We start from the raw sequence: 24,695 nt of genomic DNA, 5'->3' as shown, positions 1-24,695 counted from the left end.
CAAGCATCCTTCGCCATGTGCTTTTTGGGCATTTGTATATCTTTGGAGAAATGTCTATTCAAATAATTTGCCCACTTTTTAAATTGGGTTGTCTTTTTACTGTTACGTTGTAAGAGTTTTTTATATTTTCTAGAAACTAGGCTTTTATCAATCACATGGTTTACAAATATTTTCTGATTCTGTAGATGTCTTTTTACCTTCTTGATAGTATCCTTTGACACGTTTTAAAATTTGATGAAGTCCAATTTACCTATTTTTTCTTTTGTTGCTTGCACTTTTGGTGCTGTATCTAAGAAACTATTGCCTAATCGAAGGCCATGCAGATTTTCACCTGTTTCCTTTTAAGAATTTTATAATTTTAAGGCAGGACACGGTGGCTCACGCCTGTAATCCTAGCACTCTGGGAGGCTGAGCAGGTGGATCTCTCAAGGCCAGGAGTTTGAAACCAGCCTGAGCAAGAGTGAGACCTCGTCTTTACTATAAATAAAAAAAATTAATTGGCCAACTAAAAATATATATAGAAAAATTAGCCGGGCATGATGGTGCATGCCTGTAGTCTCAGCTACTCAGGAGGCTGAGGCAGAAAGATCGCTTGAGCCCAGGTGTTTGAGGTTGCTGTCAGCTAGGCTGACGCCACGGCACTCTAGCTCGGGCAACAGAGAGAGACTCTGTCTAAAAATAATAATAATAATAATTTTATAATTTTAGCATTTACCTTTAGGTCTTTGATCCATATTGAGTTAATTGTGTGCTATATGGTAGGGCTCCAGATTCATTCTTTTGCATTAGTCTATCCAGTTGTTCTGGCACCATCTGTTGAAAGGGCTATTCTTTTCCTACTGAATGGCCTTGGCATCCTTGCCAAAAATCAACCGACCATAAATCACAATGCTCTTGAAAATACCCAGATACAAGTAATATTTTGATTCTAACAGCCAGGTCTTTCATTTTAAGAAACTAAATACCCTCCCAAGTCATTTATCAGGCTTAACAAAAACAATTCCAAGTTTTACTACAAGGATTATAATGTCATTACTTTCTGAAGAACTAGAGGAATAGTAATTCTTTATGTATTCCACTTAGGAAGTTAGTTTCTGCTGCTACCAATGACAGATGAAAAAGATGAAATCCTGTAGGAATAATTAATGTGTAATAGCTAGAATCCCTGCCTAACTATAGACACTATGGAAACATAAGCAATTAGCATTAATACAAAAGTGCTACTTTGAGTACTTTATTTATTTAGACACTATCTCATTCAAAGAAGTATTTAAAACCACTTACAAAATATATATAAGAGATTAAAAATAAGTATGCTAGGAGGGAAGGAAAAGTATATGTAGGTAGTCATGGGGACTAAAATATACTGTAATATGTTAATGCAGAAAGTAGAGGTTTTAGTAGCTAAGTGGCTAAATGATCTATCATTGCCTTAAAAAGCTGCATGTCTTTACAATTTGTCAATGTAAACCATATCTGTATTTTTTAAATCTGGGAAAAATCAGAGCCTTGAACATCTAGTTTCTTGCTTTGTTCTATTACTGACCTTTAGTTAAGGGCTACTAAATCTATGGAAGCCAAGTTTCTTTTTCTTTAGTATAAAAAATATGTTTGGACTTAATTTCTAAGAAACTTCCTTGTTCTATAGTTCTTGAGTCTGTGAGTTAAAAATGCATATCTGTTCCATCAAGAAGGTGTACTCTTGTTTTAAAAAATGTAAATGCAGCACTAAAAATAGCTGCATCACATGCAATTAAATCATGTGGAGCCGTCACTTCAAGTCCTTGAATTAGATCACACAAATGTCACAAAGAGGAGCTACTGAGTAAATTCTGCATGGATACATCCTATTTCCCGAAATAACAATGTATGCTGAGGAAATAAGTTCCAGGTTAATACAAATAAGTAAATGATACATTTAATTCCTATTTCACAACCAAGTAGAGAACTGGGTGTTAGATTAGTGACTTCGACCACAGAAAAAGGAAAGTCTCTGGGACTCAGCTAATTAAATTGGACAGATTTTAAATATTAACATCCTGAACTTTGAATCCACTTATTCCTCTTTTTTTTTTTCTTTAGCATTTGTTAACTATACAATTAATTTAAGAGGCAGCCACATTTCAATTACATTTTGGTACACCTTCTGCAAAATTTGCCAAGCTCCAGGGGAATGCTTTATATTTATAGTAAATGTGCTCAAACCCAAATCTCAGGGTCAGTCTCATTCCCCAAACCCAGAAGTGTGAAGCTATAGCAATCTTGGCCTTGGAAACACTTTTTAAGTTAGGGTTTTCACTTCATTTTTGGATTTTGTTTCCTGGTTTCTTTCAACCACATGAGGAAAAGACTCTGAAGCCCCAGAAGGTAGCAGGACTAGCTGAATGCAAATCACCCCTCCCCCCTACATTTCCCTTATAATCCTTCTGAAGCCTGGATACTCTATCACCTACCCACTTTGGTCCTTCTGGAAGTAATTCCTTTTCTCCTACTTGGACTAGGTGGTTGAGACAAGGAGGCAAAATGGAGGGCAGCAGGGTTCTTGTCCCACCTCTCCAGTCCAGCAAGTGTCTGCTATGTGCCTTTCCAGGAAGAAGCACCAAGAAAATCCCTGGGCAAGAGGCTACTTCCTCTCTCATTGCTCTTTTGTTTCTATAATGAAACTCTTGGGATAGGAGAGGCAGTATGAGCAAGGTAGATGATTTTTACTTTCCTTTGGTAAAGTTTCCTAGCCCCAACAAAGGTCTGTCAACTGCTAGGGCCAGAATGTGATTTTAATAAAACATATCCTATTACTATTGTCAACGGAAAAAAGCAAAGTCTGCAAAATAATTTTAAAGAGATTTATTCTGAGCCAAATTTGAGGACCATGACCCGGAGCCACTGCCAAGAGGCCTTGAGCAAGTGGACTCACTGTGGTTGGGTTACAGTTTGGTTTTTATACAGTTTAGAGACAAGGGTTATGGGTAAAGCCATCAATCAATGTGTGGGAGGCATACATTGGTTTGGCCCCAAAAGGAGGGCCATCTCGAAGGGGGGGGAGTGGCTTACAGGTTATAGGTGGGTTTAAAGATTCTTTAGATTGTAATTGGCTAAAGACACGAAGCTTTGTCTAAAGACATGGAATGTTTTAACATAAACTGTTTACCAGAGATAAGCCACCATTTTGTTGCAAATTGAGGGCCTGCAGGTTTGTCTTGCATACCCTTAGGCCTGTTAATGGGTTACAAAGGAAGTCTCCAAGAAGGGAGGGGGGCATGATAAGGCCTGTCTGACCTCCCTCCTCCTGGTAGGCAACTTTGCCCTTGAATATTCCTCTGGCCACGAGGGGGTCCATTCAGTCAGCCGGTAGGGGTTGAGCATTTTAGTTCACACTATTCAGTTTAGTTAGCAAAAACATTTCCTTGCTTACTACATATAAGATGCAGCAAGGGATTCAAAAATAGTACTACCTTAAAGTTATGCTTCCTTTACAAGTATTTTCACCAATTATTTATTTCCTATTATGTATTAATATTCCCATCTAACTCACAAGGCTCAGAAACCTTAAACAATTTACCTATAGCTACACAGCTATTGTGAACTAGACTAAGTCTTTAAAATTCTTAGTTCAAGGACTATTCACTAAAGCCAGTTGCAAAGTATTCTCCCAGGGTGCCAAAGTCAATATGTTCATTTGATAAAATATTTACTGAGTACCAAATTGTGAGCAAAGGTGTGCTGGGCACCACTGATGCTCTAACAACAAAAGAGACGGAAACCTACCCTCATGAAGGTACCATTAGCTGTAATTTGAAGTATATACTATATGAGTACCCTGAGATATCCAAAAGGCTATAGTGTGGCTGATTTCATCTATTTATGAAGTTTAGGAAAGACTTTGAGAAGTAGGTGGTATTGGAATAGGATTTTGAAGTATGGGTAGGAATGACTTCATCCATTCCTTTTATCTAATTATCAAATAGCAGTCATCCTTTCTAACACAGGGTTCCCACTGCTATAAAGATGTTTTTAGTATCAGATAATATCCATTCTTCATTAAAATAAGCCAGAATTATATGTATTTCTTATGCACTGCTCAGTTTGATTTTCCTGATTAGGACAACCCCGCAAACCTGAGATAATTCTTAAGTATAACAATAATGGTTACTATTATAAAAATGATTGATCAGGGTAGAGCTTTTCCCATGATGCTTGAGTATAAGTAGGGGTGGAACTGAAAGACAAGTTCCATAGCCTCGACTTCTTTGCTTCTAAAATGACATGGTTAGATGATATAATCTACTTCAATTTTATGATTATCTAGCATTACCAAACAAATACAGAATAAAGAAGCTTTTGCTCAGCAAATATGGTGACTTATTTTCTCTTATAAATTATATTATAGTTTTAAAGGGAGTAGCCATTTTGTTTTAATTTATATTACAAATTAGGGCTTGGTTGCAAACCAGTTGATATAGTATTTCATTTCACAAGGGTACGAAGCAAGGAGTAAAGTTATATGGAGTATCCTGGAAGTAAAGAGACAATACTGTAAAAAAATTTGCAATATGAAAATATATGATTATAATACAGTGAAAATTACTGTGACTTTATTTATTCAACAAAATGTATATATTCCCTCCTAAATACTTTACTATGTAGAATAAAAAAATTCAGATCACAGATCTACAATTTTCAAGCCATTTACTTAGCTTTTCTGAACATCAGTTTTCACATCACAGTTTGTAGGGTTATTGTAAAGATTAAGACCATATATTAATATATAGCAAATATGTTATTTGTTCCTCAATATCCATTCGCCCCTTCTCTTATAGTACAAGTACTCCTGATTTTTAGCTAGTATGGTCATGTGACTCTACATTCTGGTCATTGGCATAGTGTGTAACTCTTCTACAATAAGTTTTCCTTTCACCTTTTTCCCTTTCTCAAGTGGATGAAATGTGGTGGTAAGCAGGTAGAACACTGTGGTGAGGGCAACACTTTAGGGATGCTGAAACAACAAGAATGAAAAAGCCTAGGTTCTTGACATTGTGGAGCTACCAGATCAGCTCTGGACATGGTATACTTTGAATTGTTATATTTAAGAGAAACACAACTTCTGTGTTAATTACTGCTTTATGTGTCTCTAAAGGAGGAGCTGAGCTGTATCCTGACTGATAACAATAATCAAGACTGGTTTAGTGTTGAACACATAGTAGGCACTCCTTTTCTCCACGAGAAAGAGACAGTCTTTGACTTTTTCTCCAATTAGAGCTTATAATTCATTGAGGCAGACACACAGGGAGATAATTAACCAATCTAAAAGGTCAATTACAAATGTGTAAAAAAAGGTATGAGCATATCTCAATAGGGGTCTCGGTAAGCATTTGTAGGACCTCACCCCATGGTTCACTAGAGATTTGTGCATTTCACTGTAAGTTTCACCTCAAAAGAAGAAGAAAAGAACTATTAAGTAAAAGGTATAAATAAGATAAAGTTTCAATAGGAGGAACAATTAAAATGAGAGGGGTTGTGGAAGGCCTCACAGAGAATCATACTAAAACTGGGTCCTGAGAGATGAGAAGGTTTTCAACAAGTAGAGAATGAGAAAGGAAAGAACATTCATTCTGAATGAGCAGAGGCACTGAGAAGTCACTAGCAGGGTGTATTTAGTGACTGGAGTGAGTATTCTGTTTAAACAAGTCTAGCATGTGTGCAGAGAGGTTAGAGAGGTGAGGGTGCTAAGACAGGCTACAGTCAAATCACCATGTATGACTGTGCTGCACTACAAAAACGCTAGGGGACACCATCTGTAATTAGAATGGCACCCCTTAGAGTTGTAGAGTACACTAACTGTGTAAACCAAACACAGAAGACTGAGTTATGGCCTGATTGTAACAGACTTTGAATGTTACTCTAAGAAATTTTGGCTTTAACTAGTTAACATTAAGTGGTTATGGAAGGTTTTCAAGCAGAAGATGGACATGTTCTGAAAAGATAGATTAGATGCCAGCATGGAATACAATCTAGTGAAGGAGACAAAGTGAGGATACCCCATAGGAAAACCTTGCTGTATTCTGGGTGAAAGATGAGGGCTTGAACTAGAGCAGAGGAAATGAAAGATGAGTGGATTCAAGAGACATTTCAAAAGCAGGAATATTAATAATAGGACTTGGTGGTCAACTGGATCTGCACAATAGACAAGAAGGCAGCATTCAGGTAGCTGTAATTCTGAATCAGCTGGCCTGAAATAGGGCCCTGGAATCTACATTTTCATTAGCAAAGTGCTCCAGGTGATTTTGTTGTAGATGGTTCACCAGGCATATTTTTCGAAACACTAGGCAGACTGTGGTGATAACCATACAAAAAGAAATAAAAAGAAAAAAATTTTTTGGTGGGGGTAGCAGAGGAGGTGAAGGTATTGAATTCAGTTTTGGACAAAAGTGCTAAAAGAGATAGCATTAATAATGAGAAGGAAGAAAGAACTAATTGAGTGATAATCTCTAGGAAAAAAATTAAGGCTAAATATGCATTTCCTATTGTTTGTATTCTTGAAGTTCTGTTTTCAATGTGCTCTGATACTAGTACCTTCTTGGACAGTCAACCAGACCAAATCATTTTACCAAAAAAAAAAAAAAAAAGGCAGAAAAAAAAATTACATTTTTGAAAAGGTAAAGAGAGAGAAGCAATACTGTATTATACTACCTTGTATCACAAGATACACTTTTTGCCTCCCAAATATAAACCAAAAAAGAAGATGCATATACTTGTTTTCTGGAAGATGTCAGAAGGAAAACTAGAAAATGCCTAAATAGTATGACATTTCAATAAAAGTCTGGTATCTTATGTAAAAAGACTACTAACCAAATAGATAGGAATGGTATCTAATGCTCTGTTCTGTGAAACTTTACACACTGTTAAATAACAGGAAAAATAACTCTCTGGCAGAGTGTTTAGATATGTGATTTTTCTTAGGTCTCTCTCCTCTACTCTACCAAACTTATATTTTCAGTAATCTTAAAAGGTCTCCCAAAACACAAGACAACAATGTAAGAGAAGTCACAGGCTGCACAAGATTTTTGAAACAGAATGGTTAAGATCTTATAAGTTAACAGGTTAGCTAGCTACCCCTCCATCATCTATGACTCATTTACTATATCAGAACAAAACCACTATGAAAGAAGAGAGCACTTCTATGAAAAGAGAGTAAAATTTCAAGAGAGAGATAGAAGACCTTTCCACAAAAAGGCCCAATTCTCTTTAAAACAGTGTAAAATTGCTCAGCAGCCATTTAGCCTTGAGAATGTTATCAATGATAAACAGGAACAAGCAAGAGCCTACATAATTATAAAGCTCTACTCTGTGCTCTTACCACTGGCACAGAACTCTGTATCTTTTCATACCTCTGCTTTTAATTTCCCTCAGGACATCTAGGGGCTGTTGGGCAAATGTTTGCAAGTCACAACTTGTTTTATTAGAAGTAATTGTGAGAACTCCAATGACAAAATAAATAAGGGTTCAGAGATTTCCAGATCTCAATTTTTAGTCATTCCCAAGATGTTTAGAGTTTGACTTTAAATGTATAAGATTAAAACCAGGCCCAATATTTTTACACCATTCAACATACCCTCCCCCTTAAACTACTGAATTTTCCTAAAGAGAGGACCCAAAAATCCCTGAGTAGCCTGACAAACCAAACTTTCAAATCTGCATCTGTGCCAAAATTACCCAACTTTCTATCCTTTTCAAGGCCACACCAGTTTTTCTTAAATGTAAATATTCAGACCTAGTAAATCTTGACATGTGCTGTGCCATCATATTGTGGGGAAGCAAGAGTTGATTAAAAACTTGGGTTTGCTGTTTCATTTCCTTTTGTTTCTGGGAAAAAATAAAAAGATGCTATAAAGATTCCAAACTAAACTTTTAACTGCACCACATCTTTGTAAAACACATTAATTTCTCTATTAAGACAACTTCTACATTAGAGAATCTAAATTACAAAGCCTAGCCAACCAAAGATAAAATCAGAGTTGAAGAATAGAATATGTGTCCACTTTAGACATACTTGGTGATGGGTGAGAGTAAACAAGTCATTTAACTATTTCATGGAACTAAGTTCCCTCATCTGCCCCAGTTTAAAATGTTTAAGGTAGAGTCAGGCTGTAGGTCACTGGTTTCCAACCTGTCAATACATTAGAATCATACAGGCTGGTTTTAAAAGACAGATTAGCAAACCCTGTCCAAGACTTCCTGGATCATAACTTTGCATAGGGGGGAGATGAGAGACACATTTAAAATCATTGCCATAGGGGGTGGAGTCACGTTTGGAAAGCACTGTAAAACACATACAAATATGCACCAAGACAAGGAAAGAGGCTTTCATAAAGTGGCCTTTATTCCCACAGTGATCTCCTTTCTGAATTGTTCCAGAAGAAGTGTATAGAATATAGAAGCAAAAATAGCAGTTGCTAAGATAGAAGACTTTCTCCAAAACAAAACCAAAAAAAGGTATTTTGATACTTTGGCAGATGGCCCAGAGCAACAGCACTTTATTGATCTTGGTTTCATAAAATTTCTACAGAATAGCAGTCTGTATGACAAATGTTTTCTCTATTAATGGCATTTGTCCTAAAGCTCTTCTTGAGAAATTTGACTGTGACCACAGCCCTTTTCCTACCAAGCAGCAATGACTCTTAGTGTTCCCCCATCAATACTCTCATCATTACAAGTCTATTTAAATTCTCAAACTATCTACAGATAGTTGAGAAAAGACACAGATCCCAATGACATGCTTTCAATACAAAGAGGCACACAGCCAAGGACCAGAAGGACAATCATAGTCTTCTGTTTGAGTGGCAAGCATCCGGACAATGACAGAGGTGGTTCCCTATTTTGTCATGGGAAGCACTGGGGACATGAGGAGGAACTGACATCTATCTATTTGCCAGATGCTTTACATAAACTACCTCATTTTTATTAATCTTCCGTCTGCTTCCCCCTTTACATCTGTTTTACAGATGAAGAAACTGACCTTCAGAAGGATAAATAAGTTGTGTAAGGTTACAGAGTTAGAAAGTGGAAGAACCAGATAAATACAGGTCCCTTTGATGCAAAAGCACAATCTCTAGCTCTTTCCCTCCAATTTAGTTTTTTAAAATTTTTATCAAAACTACAGGCCGGGCGCGGTGGCTCACGCCTGTAATCCTAGCTCTCTGGGAGGCTGAGGCGGGCGGATTGCTCGAGGTCAGGAGTTCGAAACCAGCCTGAGCAAGAGCGAGACCCCGTCTCTACTATACATAGAAAGAAACTAATTGGCCAACTAATATATATAGAAAAAATTAGCCGGGCATGGTGGCGCATGCCTGTAGTCCCAGCTACTTGGGAGGCTGAGACAGAAGGATCGCTTGAGCCCAGGAGTTTGAGGTTGCTGTGAGCTAGGCTGATGCCACGGCACTCACTCTAGCCTGGGCAACAAAGTGAGACTCTGTCTCAAAAAAAAAAAAAGAAAAAAAAAAAAAAAAAAAAACTACACATAACTACATTTTAATGAGTCAAACAGCTCTATAAGGCTTAAGAAAAACAGTAGTCTCTCCCCTCCCCATTTCCTGCTTCACCTTGGCAATAGCTCGTTTAGCTGATTCTTTTTTGTATTTATCTCTGTAGCTCTATGCAAAATAAGGCTTCAGCTCTTTAAAAACCCCCTTTTTCCTATTCTCCCCATCTTTCCAATACAGTTATATGCTGTTTTTGGTTAGATCAGCCTTTACCTTTTACTTTCTTATTACAATGTAATGCTATTCACTGCTGAGCCATATAATGTACTACAGCTGCTTTTCCTTTCCTAAAAAACTTTTTCCCTGAAAAAAAATTTTTGTTTGATTTCCTGTTATCACTAATACAACTCTGCAACACATTCAGACGCTTCAGGTATTCTATCAGTTTCATCTTCTTAGAGGAATCTCTCAGTGAGCTTTCTAACTTGCTCCAATCTAGACTGGTTGCTTTCCATGCCTGATGAAAGGCCTTTATCTTGTGACCTTTCACCTTGAATTTCGGGATTCCCTTGAATCCTTCATTTTCAGTATCCCAAATCTTTTTTCTTATTTTACACCCCTATTTGGTGAAGCAAATCCTACAGCAGCTTCCTAAGAAAGTGTTTGGGAAGTAAATGTTTTTGAGACCTTGAATAATGAAAGTTTCTTTACCTTCAGACTTAACTGATAGTTTGACTAGGTTAAGAGTTCTAGATTAGAAGTAATTTTTCCTCAGGATTTTGAAAGCTTTTGGCCGGGTGCAGTAGCTCACACCTGTAATCCTAGCACTGTGGGAGGCTGAGGCTCAAGGATAGCTTAAGGTCAGGAGTTTGAGACCAGTCTGAGCAAGAGGGAGACCAATCTCTACTAAAAATAGAAAAACAAATTAGCTAGGCATCGTGGTGTGTGCCTGTAGTCTCAGCTACTTGGGAGGCTGAGGCAGGAGTATCGTTTGAGCCCAGGAGTTTGAGGTTGCCATGAGCTAAGTTGACGCCACAGCACTCTAAGCCCAGACAACAGAACAAGACTGTCTCAAAAATATGAAAAAAAATTTTTTTGAAAGCTTTGCTATACTATCTTCTAGCTTCCACTTGTTTTTGGTGAAGCTCAGACCCATTCTGATTCCATCTTGTACTTAACCTATTTTTTTCTCTTCAGAAACTATTAGGAATTTTTTTTTCTCTCTTTGACCCTAGGATTCTGAAATTTCAGAACCATATTTTGTCATGAACTATTTACATCCATTGCAATAAGTGCTTGGTGGGCCCGTTAAATCTGGAAATTCATCCTTCAATTATTGGAGATTTTCTTAAAATATTTTGGGTAATTCTTCCTTTTATATCCCTTTCTGGCACTCCTATTATCTGGATGTTGAATCTTCTGAACTGGTACTCTAATTCTCCATACTCCACCTCCCCTTTTAAAATGAGCTTCCCTCCTTTTTTCGTAGTGAGAAAGAAAATAAACTTTTTATATGAGGAATGCAAGCCCCCTATAATTATCAGGCCCTGAGGGGCATTGAAATGTGACAGTGTGTGATAGTAGTCATGCAGCATTCTCCCCAGTGAGCTCAATAATTACCTCTTGAAGCTACTTTCTATGTGAGCTCTAGACTAACTGATGCCAAGCAGGCATAAAATGCCATGTGCTGGCCGGGCGCGGTGGCTCACGCCTGTAATCCTAGCTCTCTGGGAGGCCGAGGTGGGCGGATTGCTCAAGGTCAGGAGTTCAAAACCAGCCTGAGCAAGAGCGAGACGCCGTCTCTACTATACATAGAAAGAAACTAATTGGCCAACTGATATATATATAAAAAATTAGCCGGGCATGGTGGCGCATGCCTGTAGTCCCAGCTACTCGGGAGGCTGAGGCAGTAGGATCGCTCGAGCCCAGGAGTTTGAGGTTGCTGTGAGCTAGGCTGACGCCATGGCACTCACTCTAGCCTGGGCAACAAAGCGAGACTCTGTCTCAAAAAAAAAAAAAAAAAAAAAAAAAATGCCATGTGCTGGACACCATAACTCACACTCTATAGTTGAACGATGTACAGCCAATCACTAATCAATGTTATTTCTGTAAACCAATGAGATTTCCTGTCAAACGACTTTGTGTCAGCCCATTCCTTGTCCCCTTTTGCCTTTAAAAATCTGCTTGTAACACATGATGAATGGAGGACTCCCAAGGCAACTTGGCATAGTGCCCTAGGCAGCTGTCCTCAACCTTGGCCCAAATAAATGCTCTATATTAATTTTGCTGTTTCTTTCTGAAGGTTGATAATAGATGTTAATACATCATCTTAAGTCTGTTGTCTTTGGCAGCCAGTATTATGTTTTCAAATGACAGTCAACCAATCCTGGATAAAGAAAGTAATAATCAAGGGCAAAGAGTGATGCTTCTGGAGCTCTACTGAGACTGGGGGTGTACGAGCCAAACAATGTTCCATCCCAATCACCTGTTCTACCAGAACAGCTGAACTTGGATCAGATCCATATATACTGGGATTCCAAGTTTCAAGAGAATCATAGGCTTTAAGGTAGGATTTCTACCATCTCCACCCTGGGATGATTTGTAATTCTTTAGAAAGTCAACTTTTCTGTGGGTGGTGGAGACAAGTGTGGGTGATATGGGAGGTGGAAAAGGTCCCCCTCTGCTGGGTTTCCCCCACTGCAGAGCCTATTCTGCTTCTGGGTAAAGGTTCTGCCAGGGTTCACATTTGTGGTGAGAGACCAATTCAAATGTAAAGCAGTTTCAGGATGGGGAAAGGAAATCACCTTGAGTAACTACTAACCCTTCCACTCTGCCCTAGAAAAGAAAGCCACTAGCCTTACTCAATCCCTTGGATTATGAATATCTCAACCCCTTGGATTAAGAATAATAAGAGTTCACAATTTGTTTTAAAAAAGTTGTCACTTTAGCAGACAAAGAGGTGAATAAGTGAATGAGAGAGACATCCTGTCTTTTATGTACCTTTGCTATATATATGCCTTCTTACCCACAAAAAGCATCAAGAGCAAAAAGAAAAAAAATCAGTCAATAACATAGTACATACACATAAATAAGACATCTTCTATCCTGGATGGTTAAGGCAGACTTTTTTTTTTTTTTTTTTTTTTGAGACAGAGTCTCACTTTGTTGCCCAGGCTAGAGTGAGTGCCGTGGCGTCAGCCTAGCTCACAGCAACCTCAAACTCCTGGGCTCAAGTGATCCTCCTGCCTCAGCCTCCCGAGTAGCTGGGACTACAGGCATGTGCCACCATGCCCGGCTAATTTTTTGTATATATATTTTTAGTTGGTCAATTAATTTATTTCTATTTTTGGTAGAGACGGGGTCTCGCTCAGGCTGGTTTCGAACTCCTGACCTTGAGCAATCCGCCCGCCTCGGCCTCCCAGAGAGCTAGGATTACAGGCATGAGCCACCACGCCCGGCCTTTAAGGCAGACTTTTAAATACACTAAAAAATATAAGTGTGTTTTCTTTACTTGAAAGTAAATGGAAGGGAACTGCCACTCCTAACATTTACTTAAAATCATTTTCCAAGTTATAAGTTATATATAACACAAGAAGCCAATTTCTCAAATGACAGCTTGCATTTCTAGTCTCACTTTCCAGGTTGTAAACTTTGGTTATGGATATACCCATAGCACATTGCAATACACTGTTTCTGTGTTCCACTTAGGCAGCTGATATAATAGATACTTAAATATCATCAATCCAGCAGTGTTAGACTTTGGATTTTATGTTTTTTCTATAAGCTGGTTGGCTAAATGAATCAGGATAATCAAGATAAGACAACCCCACTGATCAAACCAAAGCCCCCCAGTCAATGTTCTCTATTTTGCTGGATGTTAGAACTTGGTGAAACTTTCTATGCTATCTTCCAAGAGTTAAAAGATTTCACTGTCAAAATCAAAGACCACACCCATGAGTCTCAGCTTTGCCCCACTTCCTTTTTTCTCCAATAGTACTTCTTTCTCTCAGACTATTTATGGAGTGCTATGGATTCAAATGCACAACTGGACAGTATAATACCAGAAGGGAAACTGGGCATAGGATGTTCTACCCCTCTGACGTAAATATATACATGGCACTGCTTAGTTAGCTGTGCTTAGGCACGTGAGTGATCTTTAAGGGGTATCTTTTTCTCTGAGTAGGGGCCATGTTAGAATCTGTAGATGGGGGAGGAGGGATATACAACTTAAAAATGGCTAATATTAAAAATCTATTTTCATAAATCATATAAACCAGGGATCTGCAGAATATTTATCGATAAGGGAACTAAAGTTTGTTATCAGTGTGGGGAGGTGCAGACGGGGAGGAGGACTGTGTGAGAAGGAACACATATTACAATCTCTTAGGATTTGTGAGATTTTAATGTTTACCAGAAAGAAGATACGAATTTAAAAAGGTTGAGAAACATTAATATCAAGGGAAAGGTATTTCTAGTTTAGGGACTCCATACATATGAGGTCATGAAATTACAGTATAGTAAATGCCACATCATAAATGGTTATGAATAGTAAAATTATTTAAATATCCCACAATAGCAACTGATTTGCTGACTGGTTCCACAAAATTTTCTTCAATTTAAAATAATATGGAGATACCTTAAAGCGATACAAGTGAATCTACCATTTGATCCAGCAATCCCATTGCTGGGCATCTACCCAAAAGATCCAATGACACTCTATAAAAAAGACACCTGCACTCGAATGTTTATAGCAGCACAATTCATAATTGCAAGGCTGTGGAAACAGCCCAAGTGCCCATCAATCCAAGAATGGATTAATAAAATGTGGTATACGTATACCATGGAGTACTATTCAGCTCTAAGAAACAATGGTGACATAGCACATCTTATATTTTCCTGGTTAGAGCTGGAACCCATACTATTAAGTGAAGTTTCCCAAGAATGGAAAAACAAGCACAACATATACTCACCAGCAAATTGGTATTAACTGAACAACACCTAAGTGGTCACATAGGTACTACAGTAATAGGGTATTGGGCAGGTGGGAGGGGGGCGGGTATATACATATATAATGAGTGAGATGTGCACCATCTGGGGGATGGTCATGCTGGAGACTCAGACTTGTGGGGGAGGGGGGGAAAATGGGCATTTATTGAAACCTTAAAATCTGTACCCCCATAATATGCTGAAATAAAAAAATAAAATAAAAAAATAAAATAATACATCCTTTATCTTGAAGAGATCCAAGTCTCTAAGTTCTGTCCTTATACAAGCCACTTTCTACAGCAAAATTACCCTATTGTGTTTGTTCTTCTGCTCAATAAAAAAATTCTCCATACTTCATTCTATTGCAAATATTTCAAGCGCCCATAACTTCAACTTGCTAGGAAGCCATCCAAATGGTTTTCTTTGTCCACTCAATTTCCAGTAATCCCTTACTGCAAAGACTTAAAAGACAGACTTTGTCTTCAATGTTAACAACCTATTTTCAGTAGACCCTTCTTTCCTGCAAAGAAAAAGTACTGATAATGAGTAAAAGCTATTGCAGATCACTGGTACTCAAACTGTGTATTCTGAAAACTTATTACTGATAATTACCATTATAGAGAGTATATCTCTGAAGGTAAAAGGTTACTGTCCAGGAAATTTTAATCCACAAGACATTATTTGTGGAAATAATTACCATTATTTACTTTCCAAAATCTTTTCCTTAAAAAAAAAGTACCTTTAAAAATATTTTTCTTGGTTGCACAACAATGTGAATAAATTTAACACTTCTGAACCATACACTTACAAGTGGTTAAGATGGTAAATTTTATGTTGTATGTATGTTACAACTTAAAAAAATTTCTATAGATTAGGGACTGAAAAACATGACACATGTCCTACATAGGTCCCAAAGGCTTATTTTCAGTGCACAGGGCCTGATACCATTACCTGTTGTAATCCCACTTATTTGAGCAGTTGTCAAATACCGTACCTAGTATTTGACAAAAGACTGCATTAGTATTTGCATACTAATTAACCATTCACCTAAAAGGTAGTTCATTTCATATTCTGTTATCCCTTCCTGAAGATAACCGTAATCTTGGTTCCTCTTTCCCTTTATACATGATTCAAAACCATGGCAGCAAGTATAGGAGACAGCAGGTGGGAAACAGCAGCCACAGCATAAATACTACAGGACATAGAAACTAAAACGTAGCATAACATAATTGAAACAAACAAATTGAAATTAAACAGTAATATTTATGCTTATTAGAAAACAAATGAGGTACAGTAGCTCACACCTGTAATCCTAGTACTCTGGGAGGCTGAGGTGGGAGGACTGCTTGAGCTCAGGAATTCAAGACCAACCTGAGCAAAAGAAAGACCTGTCTCTACTAAAAACAGAAACATTAGCTGGGCATGGAGGCTGAGGCGGGAAGATAGGTTCAGCCCAGGAGTTTGAGTGAGCTAAGATGATGCCATTGCAGTCTACTCAAGGGGACAGAGCGAGACTCTGTCTGAGGAAAAAAAAAAAAAGATATTAAGAAACAAACAAGGATAAATAGTATTAATGGCCAATCAGCTAATGTATTATTTGAGAATAGTGAAGTTTTGTTAGGTTGGTGCAAAAGTAATTGTGGTTTCTGACTGATTTTTAAATCATTATAACTAGGCTCAAACACATCTTTATTAATCAAAATAGGAACTAATACAATGAACACATTTTTGCCAATGAGAAATAAGTTTGTTTATTCCTGTAGTGTAAAAATCCATGCTTCAGGATTTGACGAACTCTTGGAAAGCATTTTCTGCACCCTGCTGGTTGTGGAAGACTTTCCCTGCAAAAAGTTGTCACGATGCTTGAAGAAGTGGTAGTCAGTTGGTGAGAGGTCAGGTGAATACGGCGGATTAGGCAAAACTTCGTAAGCTCAATTCACTCACCTTTTGAAGTGTTGGTTGTGCAATGTGTGGTCCGGCATTGTTGAAGAGAATCGGGCCCTTTTTGTTGGGCAATGCCAGCTGCAGGTACTGTAGTTTTCGGTGCATCTCCTTGATTTGCCGAGCATATTTCTCAGATGTAATGGTTTCGCCAGGATTCAGAAAGCTGGAGTGGATGAGACTGGCAGCAGACCACCAAACAGTGACCAGTGACTTTTTCTGGGCACCAGTTTGGCTTTGGGAAGTGCTTTAGAGCTTCTTCTCAGTCTAACCACTGAGCTGGTTGTCACTGGTCATATAAAATCCACTTTTCATGGCACATAACAATCTGGTCAAGAAATGGTTCATTGTCATTGCACACAATAAGAAAAGATGACACTTCAAAATGATTACTTTTTCGATTTTTGGTCAGCTCATGAGGCACCCACTTATCCAGCTTTTTCACCTTTCCAGTGTGCTTCAAATGCCAAATGACTGTAGAATGGTCGACTACATTGAGTTCTTAGCCCACTTCTTGTGTAGCTGTAAGAGGATCAGCTTCGATGACTGCTCTCAATTGATCATTGTCAACTTCCAATGGTGGCCACTGAGCTCCTCATCTTCAAGGCTCTCACCTCCTTTGCAAAACTTTTTGAACCACCACTGCACTGTACCTTCATTAGCAGTTCCTGGGCCAAATGTGTTGTTGATGTTGCAAGTTGTCTCCACTGCTTTACGACCCATTTTTAACTCAAATAAGAAAATTGCTTGGATTTTTTTTTGTCTAACATCATTTCCATGGTCTAAAATAAATATCAAATCAACAACAAGTAATAAATCATTAGCAAAAAAAAATAAAGCGAGAAATGTACATTAAAATGATGTATAACATTTATTTAAGAATGTATTTTAGTATCAAAGGGCAAATTTCAACAATGCTAAAACTGCAGTTACTTTTGCACCAACTTAATGTATCAACATGCTATTTTTATTTACCATTTACTTCTGAATAACAGATACATATTAAAAGACATGTAGTCTTTCTTCATTATACGGCAAGCTCCCAATCAAGTCAATAATTATTTTTGCTCTAATAGCCCAGAAATGAAAATACTCCAACATCCAAGCATTTACATAATGCCTGTATCCTACTGTAAATAACACTTACGAGTATCTTGAGGTATCCTCCACAGTTCACAGATGTATAGTGCTAAATTATATTACCCGTCTAAGGTCATATTCTTGAAAATGATTAAAAAGTGTTTAATAATTCTACCAAAGATTACTTAACACTAATATCTAAGTATTAACAGTAAACTATTAGTCAAGGAAAAAGTCAGCTCTGCTCCATGTGTGTGCACATACCACACACATAACCTGATCTGTGTTAATGATTTTCACTTAATATTAAATAAGTGTAAGCATGTTAAACTTGTGTATTTTCTCACCCACTCATTTTGAAACCCTCTGTGGGATATGGCTACAGTAAAATGTCAGCTTGGTTATTACCTTTCAAGTAAGAAATTTCCCAGCAAAATTGGGAAACTAGTGACAATAAAGTGAATGCTTTCCCAGTTGAGTTTCACTCTTGGTTTCTTTCATGGCATAAACCAACTTGCCCATGTAGAAGCTACACCCTTTCTTTTGTAACATAATTGCAGAAGAGGAGAGAAAATAGCAATGCATTTTACTTACTAGCCTTGGTCTACCTACAGCATTTTTCCTTGCCCAAGAAAAAAAGTTGTGTGTGTGGAGAAATGACCAAGATCAGTACAGTGGTACTTCTTTGTTCTCAACATTACTGATGTTCCAGACTCTTTCATTTAATTGTATTTTCTCTAAGGAGTTTTTGTTTGTTTGTTCTAGGCTATTTTGCTGAATATTGTTGCTGTCTTAAGAACAATGTACTCTCAGACCCAGACAGTTTCATGAGTAAATTTTTTTAGCTCTTCAAAGAACAGAGTTCTTATGCTATTTAAACTACTTCAGAGCAGAGGAAGAACTCTTCCCAGTTCGTTTTAGGAAACCCAGCATAATCTTGACATCTATTAATAAATCTGGTAATGATAACAGAAAAAGATGATCATAGATAACTATCAATCATTGATTTTAAATAAAAGTGTTACCAAAAAGGAATCAATATATGCTTAAATATTATACCATGATGAAGTATAAGATTAGTTCACAAACTGGAAATATAGTAAAATAATTCACAGTCATTAACAGGTCAAAAAAAATAACCTATGATAGGTTATGAGAGATGCCAAAAAGCCATTTGACAAAATTCAAATTCCGTTTCTGATGAAAACATTAAGAAGTAATAGAAAGATGAGGCTTGGTGTGGTGGCTTATGCCTGTAATCCTAACACTTTGGGAGGCTGAGGCTACAGGATCACTTGAGGCCAGGAATTCAAGACCAGTTGGAACTCACTTTGTTAACAAAGTGAGACTCCATCTGGGGAGGGGGATTAGCTGGGTTGTAGCACCAGTAGCCCCAACTACCCAGAAGGCTGAGGTGGGATGATCATTTTAGCCCAGGAGTTTGAGGTTGCAGTGAGCTATGAGTGAGCCAATGCACTCCAGCCTAGGCAAAAGGAGCAAGACCCTGTCCCTAAAAACAAACAAACAAAAAGAAGTAATGAAAAGACATTATCTCAACACAAGAACTATATATACCAAGTGAACATCGAACATCTATTATTTAAAATTGTTCTCGACGTGCAAGCCCATGCAAACAGACACTCCCTCTCCCTAATCATAAAAATGATTTTGGACACAATCCAAACATTGGTTCTCTGTATAAATCCTAATAACCTAGAATTATTAAATGGAACTTCCTTGATAAATAGAATTTATTAGAAATTAATAGTAAACTTCATATATAATGACATAGTAAAAACACCCCCAAATCAAGAAACAAGATAAGGATGATCAGTATCATTGTTATTATTTATCATCTGAGGAAGCCAGCAATTCATTAAAGCAAAGAAAGTATAAGAGAGATTATTACATTTAGATGACTGTTTTCCTAGAAAGTTCAAGAGAAGAAATGTATTAAAACTAATAAATTTAGAAAGTTGGCCAGATACATAAACACTCATCTACATTCCAATAACAAAATATTGTTAATATAATGATTAAAATCTCAAAAGGATTATTTTATGGGACATGAACAATTTATTTTAAATTTTATCTGAAAGAAAATGCAATAATATTCAAGACAATTTTGAAAAGGAAAAATGAAGACGGACTTGCCCTATGAATTACTAAAAAAATGCCACAATCAAAGCAGATTGGCATTTGTAAAGGGAGAGACAAATGGATCAAAGCAACAGATGAATCTAAAAAAAAGACACATGTACACATGGGAATTTACTATATTAAGGAGGTATTCTCAGTCAGTTGGGAAAGAACCAATTTCAACAAATGATTACTGGAAAAATGGCTACTCATTCATGAACAAAAGAAAAAAATTAAATCTCTATCTTATACAATGTACAAAAATAATTTTCAGATGTTGTAATGAATAAATCATAAGAATTATCAGATAATATAGGAGAAGACTTTAATAATTTTTTGAGTGGAAACTGCCTTCTTACATGAGCTACAAAACCTAGGCATTTTAAACCAAAACACTGACAGTTCTTGAAAATATGTCATATATTTCACAAAGGATTAATATAGCTGTATTCTAATGAGAGACAGATAATTTTGAAGAATAATGGACAATACGTATGGACAGGGCACATTAAGCAATGGTCAACTACATTATAGTACATCCCAAATGAACAATACGCTGACATTACAATAGAATACAGCTACATATGGCAAGACTTCCACCATATAGTTTTAATATGAAACAGATGATAGAACAGTATGTATAGATAATCTCATTTTCATAAGAAAGGGAAATAACATGACTATGCACGTATAGGAGAGATGTGGAAAGCCTTCGATTACATATTGCTGGGGAGGGGACTGAGGGGTTTTTCTGTTTTATTCGTGGTTATATCATTTGAGGGTCCCACCCAAATGAGGTGGACAAAATAATTTTCAACAGAATACATTGCTTGCTTCCCTGCCACCTCTTGTTTGAATGTGCATTCAAACTGTAACAGGGAAGCAGATGATTTTCTTTTCCTTCAATTTCAAGTTACCTAACTTCCTTTACTCCCATTTCTCCCCTATGATAACTAGTTAAGAACATCTCCTGTGAGATACATGACACTTTACATGGCAAGGCTGCTTTACTTTTGCTTGTTACAGCCTAACAGTAAGACAGCATGACGCCTCTTTGACTATCTTCCCCCTTCTTTCTACTTCTTGACAAGTACAGTGCTTTACGCCTTTAACCCGTGGCTCGACAGTTACACCTGGGTGGGGACTCTCTACCCAACGCGAGGGTTCCCACTTTGGGCAGGGTCTGCCTCTGCTCTTTCCGCCTCGGCCACCCCTTCTCTCCGTGACCCTCTGGGAAGTTACAAACTTCTCATTGAGCAGGCTATGATGACACCATACAGGAAAGCAGAGAATTGTGCAACCACCTTGCGAAAAACAACAAAGAGGACCTATTAAAAAGTTTTCGAAAGAGTAACCACGATAGTACTTGATGCTGGGAGGCAGCTCCTCTCCCAAAGGGAAGTCGGGGACACTCCTGAAGGGGTCCACTGCTCACCCCGCCACCGCAGGCCCCGTCGCCCCCATTTTTCAGGCAAAGGAGTCAAGTCACCCAGAGCGGCCGACGCGGAGGACGGCCAAGTTCCTCCCCTACAGCCGTCGGGGCGGGAGCTGTCGCTGCTGTGCTGACGTCGCGGGCCCGGAAAGCCCCGTCTAAGTCCGCTGTGCGACACGGACTCCGGGGTTCCTCACGCACAAAATCCCTCCCCAGTCTGTGAACTAGTTGTCTCCGTGGTTACGCTGCTCCTCTCCCTGCGGCGCCCACACTGCCAGCGCGTCGCTCTCGCTCACACACACACGTTCTCCGTCGCCGGAGATTCGGACACACCAACTCACTCACGAAGTTTCTTACTTACAATTCAGGGATGCCGCGAGTATCTCAAGCGTCAGGTCGCCGGCAACCCGCCGACAGACTCCAGCCGGAAGTTATTTTCCGTTCCAGTTCAGAGGGCAGCGCCTGCGCGCGGAGCCATTAACGCCTCACCCTCCACCCGGCTTGGCCAGGCCGGCGGCCCTCCTGCCCCGCCCCTCGCTCCGCCCCGCCCCTCGCCCCGCCCCGCCTTAGCCGCGCCCTCCTGCCCCGCCCCGCCCCCGCCGCGCCCACCGCCCCCGCCCTGCCTACATCCCACTCCGCCCGGCCCCGCCTCAGCCGCGCCCCCAGCTCCGCTCACCCTCGCTCAGCCTGGTCCTGCCCATCTCAGGTAAAAAATCAGCCGCGAAAAGGAATCCAGTGTCTATCTTTAAAGGTTACTTGAGGGCCTCGGCTAGGTTTTTTGTCAAACAATAAATAACCAGTAAATAAACAAGCAATAAATAAATAACATCACCCTATATGTGAGTTAGAGTACACAAGAATCACCCGAGAAGCTTGTTAACATGCAATTTCACCAACCAACCCTGAGAGATTCCACTTCAGAACAACTGGGATGAAGCCCAGGAACTGGCATTGTCAACAGATTCTCATAAGAATGTGGTTAAAGTGGCTAAAGTCCACACTCTGACAAACACTACACTCACACCCGTTTGGCTTTTCTCCAACTAGTAGTGCTTTTTACTAAATGTACTTGCTAAAGTTGAATGGTTGACAAATGGAAGTAGAACTTGATTAGAAAATTTCCCATGAATTAAGACTTCCCCATTTTTTCCATTTCCTAGCCATGCTTGAAGGTAGGTATTCTCCAAGGTAGAAATTTTAGTTAAATACTGCAAGAAAAGTATCTTTTCCCTTTAGAGCAAGAAGATCAGGTTCTGGCTGCCCAATTTCTCCCTGTACTTATGAATCATGGGTGTTTATACATCTTTCTTTAGGCAAGTAAGTCCAAGGATTTAAAAACCTGCCAAATTACATTTCATTATACCTGGTTACCTTGAATATTGGGCTTACTTTTAAAAGTCAAAGCCAAAATATCATTTCAAAAATTTTAACAGAATCTTCTCATATATTAATATAACATTTTGACTAGTTGAATAATTTTCTTATAATAAGTAATTGAGTTAAATATGACAATACAACACTGCTTAAAAATTTGTTTAAACACTTTTTTTAGAGCAGTTTTAGTTTTACAGCAAAATTGAATGTCCAGAGATTTCCCATGTACTCTCTGCTCCCACACGTGCGTAGCATCCTCCAGTATCAATATCCCTCACTCAAGTGGCAATGAAAAAGGCTGCTATAAACATCATGTGCAGGTTTTTGTATGGACAAAATTTTTCAGCTCCTTTGGGTAAGGGTATACCAAGGAGTATGATTGCTGGATCGTACATAAGAGTTTGTTTAGTTTTGTTACAAACTGCCAAACTGTTTTCCAATGTGACTGAGTTCCTACCAGCAATGTTGTTCCAAATCTTTGCCAGCATTTGATGATGTTAGTGTTATGGATTTTGGTCATTTGAATAGGTATGTAGTGGTATCTCATTGTTGTTTTAATTTGCATTTCCCTGATGACTTATGATATGGAGCATCTTTTCATATGCCTATTTGCCATCTGGTTATCTTTTGGGGAGGAATCTATAAAGGACTTTGATCCATTTTTTAATTGGGTTGTTTTCTTACTGTTGAGTTTTAAGTGTTCTTTGTATATTTCGGATAATAGTCCTTTGCCAGATATATCTTTTGTAAATATTTCCTCCTGCTCTGTGGCTTGTTGTTTTATTCTCTTGAATAAAATTCTACTAAATTCTCTTTTGCAAAGCAGAAAACTTTAATTTTGATGAAGTCCAGCTTATTCAGCACTGCTTGAACAAATCGAAGGAGCTGCTTTGAAGATTTCTTATTGAAATAGTAGAATTTAACAATACACTCAGAATCCGAAGCTGAATGCATAGCCATTTTGAAATATGGAGGTGCTAAAAACTTTGAATAAGAAAAGAAAAAACTAGATATACACATTTGTTAAATATATATATTTTCTCTCTTTCCACTCTTATCAGGTTGTAGTCATGAAGAGAAGTGGCTGTATAGTTCCCCATTTGTGAAACATGCATTAATGCTGGTAGAATTATTTTGGATGGATGAATTTTTTGCTAAAATAGTGTTGAACATTTTCCTTTTCCTATAATGATGATGAATTATTTAGACTTCACATACATATTATTTTATGAATGTTAGGAATTGAGTTGAGACATTACTTGAGGAAGAATCCATTAAAAGAATGACATTTTATTCCTGGTTTTTTTTTCACTCCTATTATTACATACTTCAGGTCAGCAAGAAGTGATGTAGCATTGGGGGTTGGGGAGGGACTGTAGCCTTATTAAAAGTATTTTGGAAGCTATTTTTAAAATTGCTTAATATTTTATTGAGAGTTCTGAATATAAATCTAAAGATAAGGAAACCTGCCAGTATAAACACTTACTATAACTTGGAATGTCAGGTATGATCTCAGTCAAATTTTTGTTGAGAAATATCACTTTTAATACAATCTGTTTGACCTCTGATTTAAGATGACATCTGGACTAGCTGTTTGTGTCTCAGACTTTCCAAATAAAAAGCCTATGAAAAATTGGAAAAATATGAGAAGTTACAATAGCATCAGAAGGCAGTACTGACAACTAGGGCCACGGTAGGTGGTTGAGCTGGCTGTATTTACTTGCCAAGCCTTACCCCCTTCAGCCTGAGTCTTCCTGGATGGGTGCTTTTTCTAATTCACTCAAAGGCACCATAAAAGTAGCTACAATTCTGTTGACAAGCACCTTAGTGCCAGAACTTGATAGGATTTTGCACCTATTGCAAGAAGTGTGGTGCTGAAATAGACATGTGTTTTTTATTTGAAGGCAAGCAAACCTACTGGCCTGAAGGATAGTAAGGAAGCTAGCTGCCTTGTGGCAAGTACTAGTGAATTCAACAGTAACTCCACTACTATGTGTGACTTTTAAGTAGTATTTTATACCTCTTTGTCCCAATGTCCCCCACTAGTACTTATGTCTGTTACCTATTTTGAAGCTATAGCTTGGAGAATACCAACCACACCCCAGTGAGATAGATAGATGTGATGCTCTGTATACAAGCATATGAAGCCAGTAATGAAAGAAGGTGGGCAGATAGGGCTGAGTATTTGACTCTCTCTACGGGGTTAATTTTTCATACATGCTTCCTACCAAGAAAAAGCTGAAAAATTGTTTCTGATTAACTAGGAA

General features: G+C 38.2%; 1 protein-coding gene across 15 annotated transcripts in view; it reads right to left on the bottom strand.

The window, feature by feature from the left end:
* The window catches only part of TANK (TRAF family member associated NFKB activator), a 90,927-nt gene that overhangs the window by 54,206 nt on the left and 12,026 nt on the right, over positions 1-24,695 (bottom strand). For 5 of the 15 annotated variants that reach the window (XM_076005585.1, XM_076005586.1, XM_076005588.1 and 2 more), the window contains exons 1-2: positions 21,416-21,597; positions 16,407-17,185 (exon numbers count right to left, since the gene is read on the bottom strand). The exons of 4 other annotated variants lie outside the window; for them this stretch is intronic. In XM_076005585.1, the coding sequence (XP_075861700.1) occupies positions 16,407-16,531 (125 nt within the window). In that variant the 5' untranslated portion in view covers positions 16,532-17,185; positions 21,416-21,597. Of the gene's footprint in view, positions 1-16,406; positions 17,186-21,415; positions 21,598-24,695 lie in introns of those variants that run through there. 6 more of the 15 variants (XM_012735702.3, XM_076005589.1, XM_076005592.1 and 3 more) reach the window with 3 other exon arrangements.

This window comes from Microcebus murinus, chromosome 8, assembly GCF_040939455.1.
Source record: "Microcebus murinus isolate Inina chromosome 8, M.murinus_Inina_mat1.0, whole genome shotgun sequence".
NCBI classification, from domain to species: Eukaryota; Metazoa; Chordata; class Mammalia; order Primates; family Cheirogaleidae; genus Microcebus; species Microcebus murinus.
This window is presented reverse-complemented; position numbering and strand designations above follow the sequence as displayed.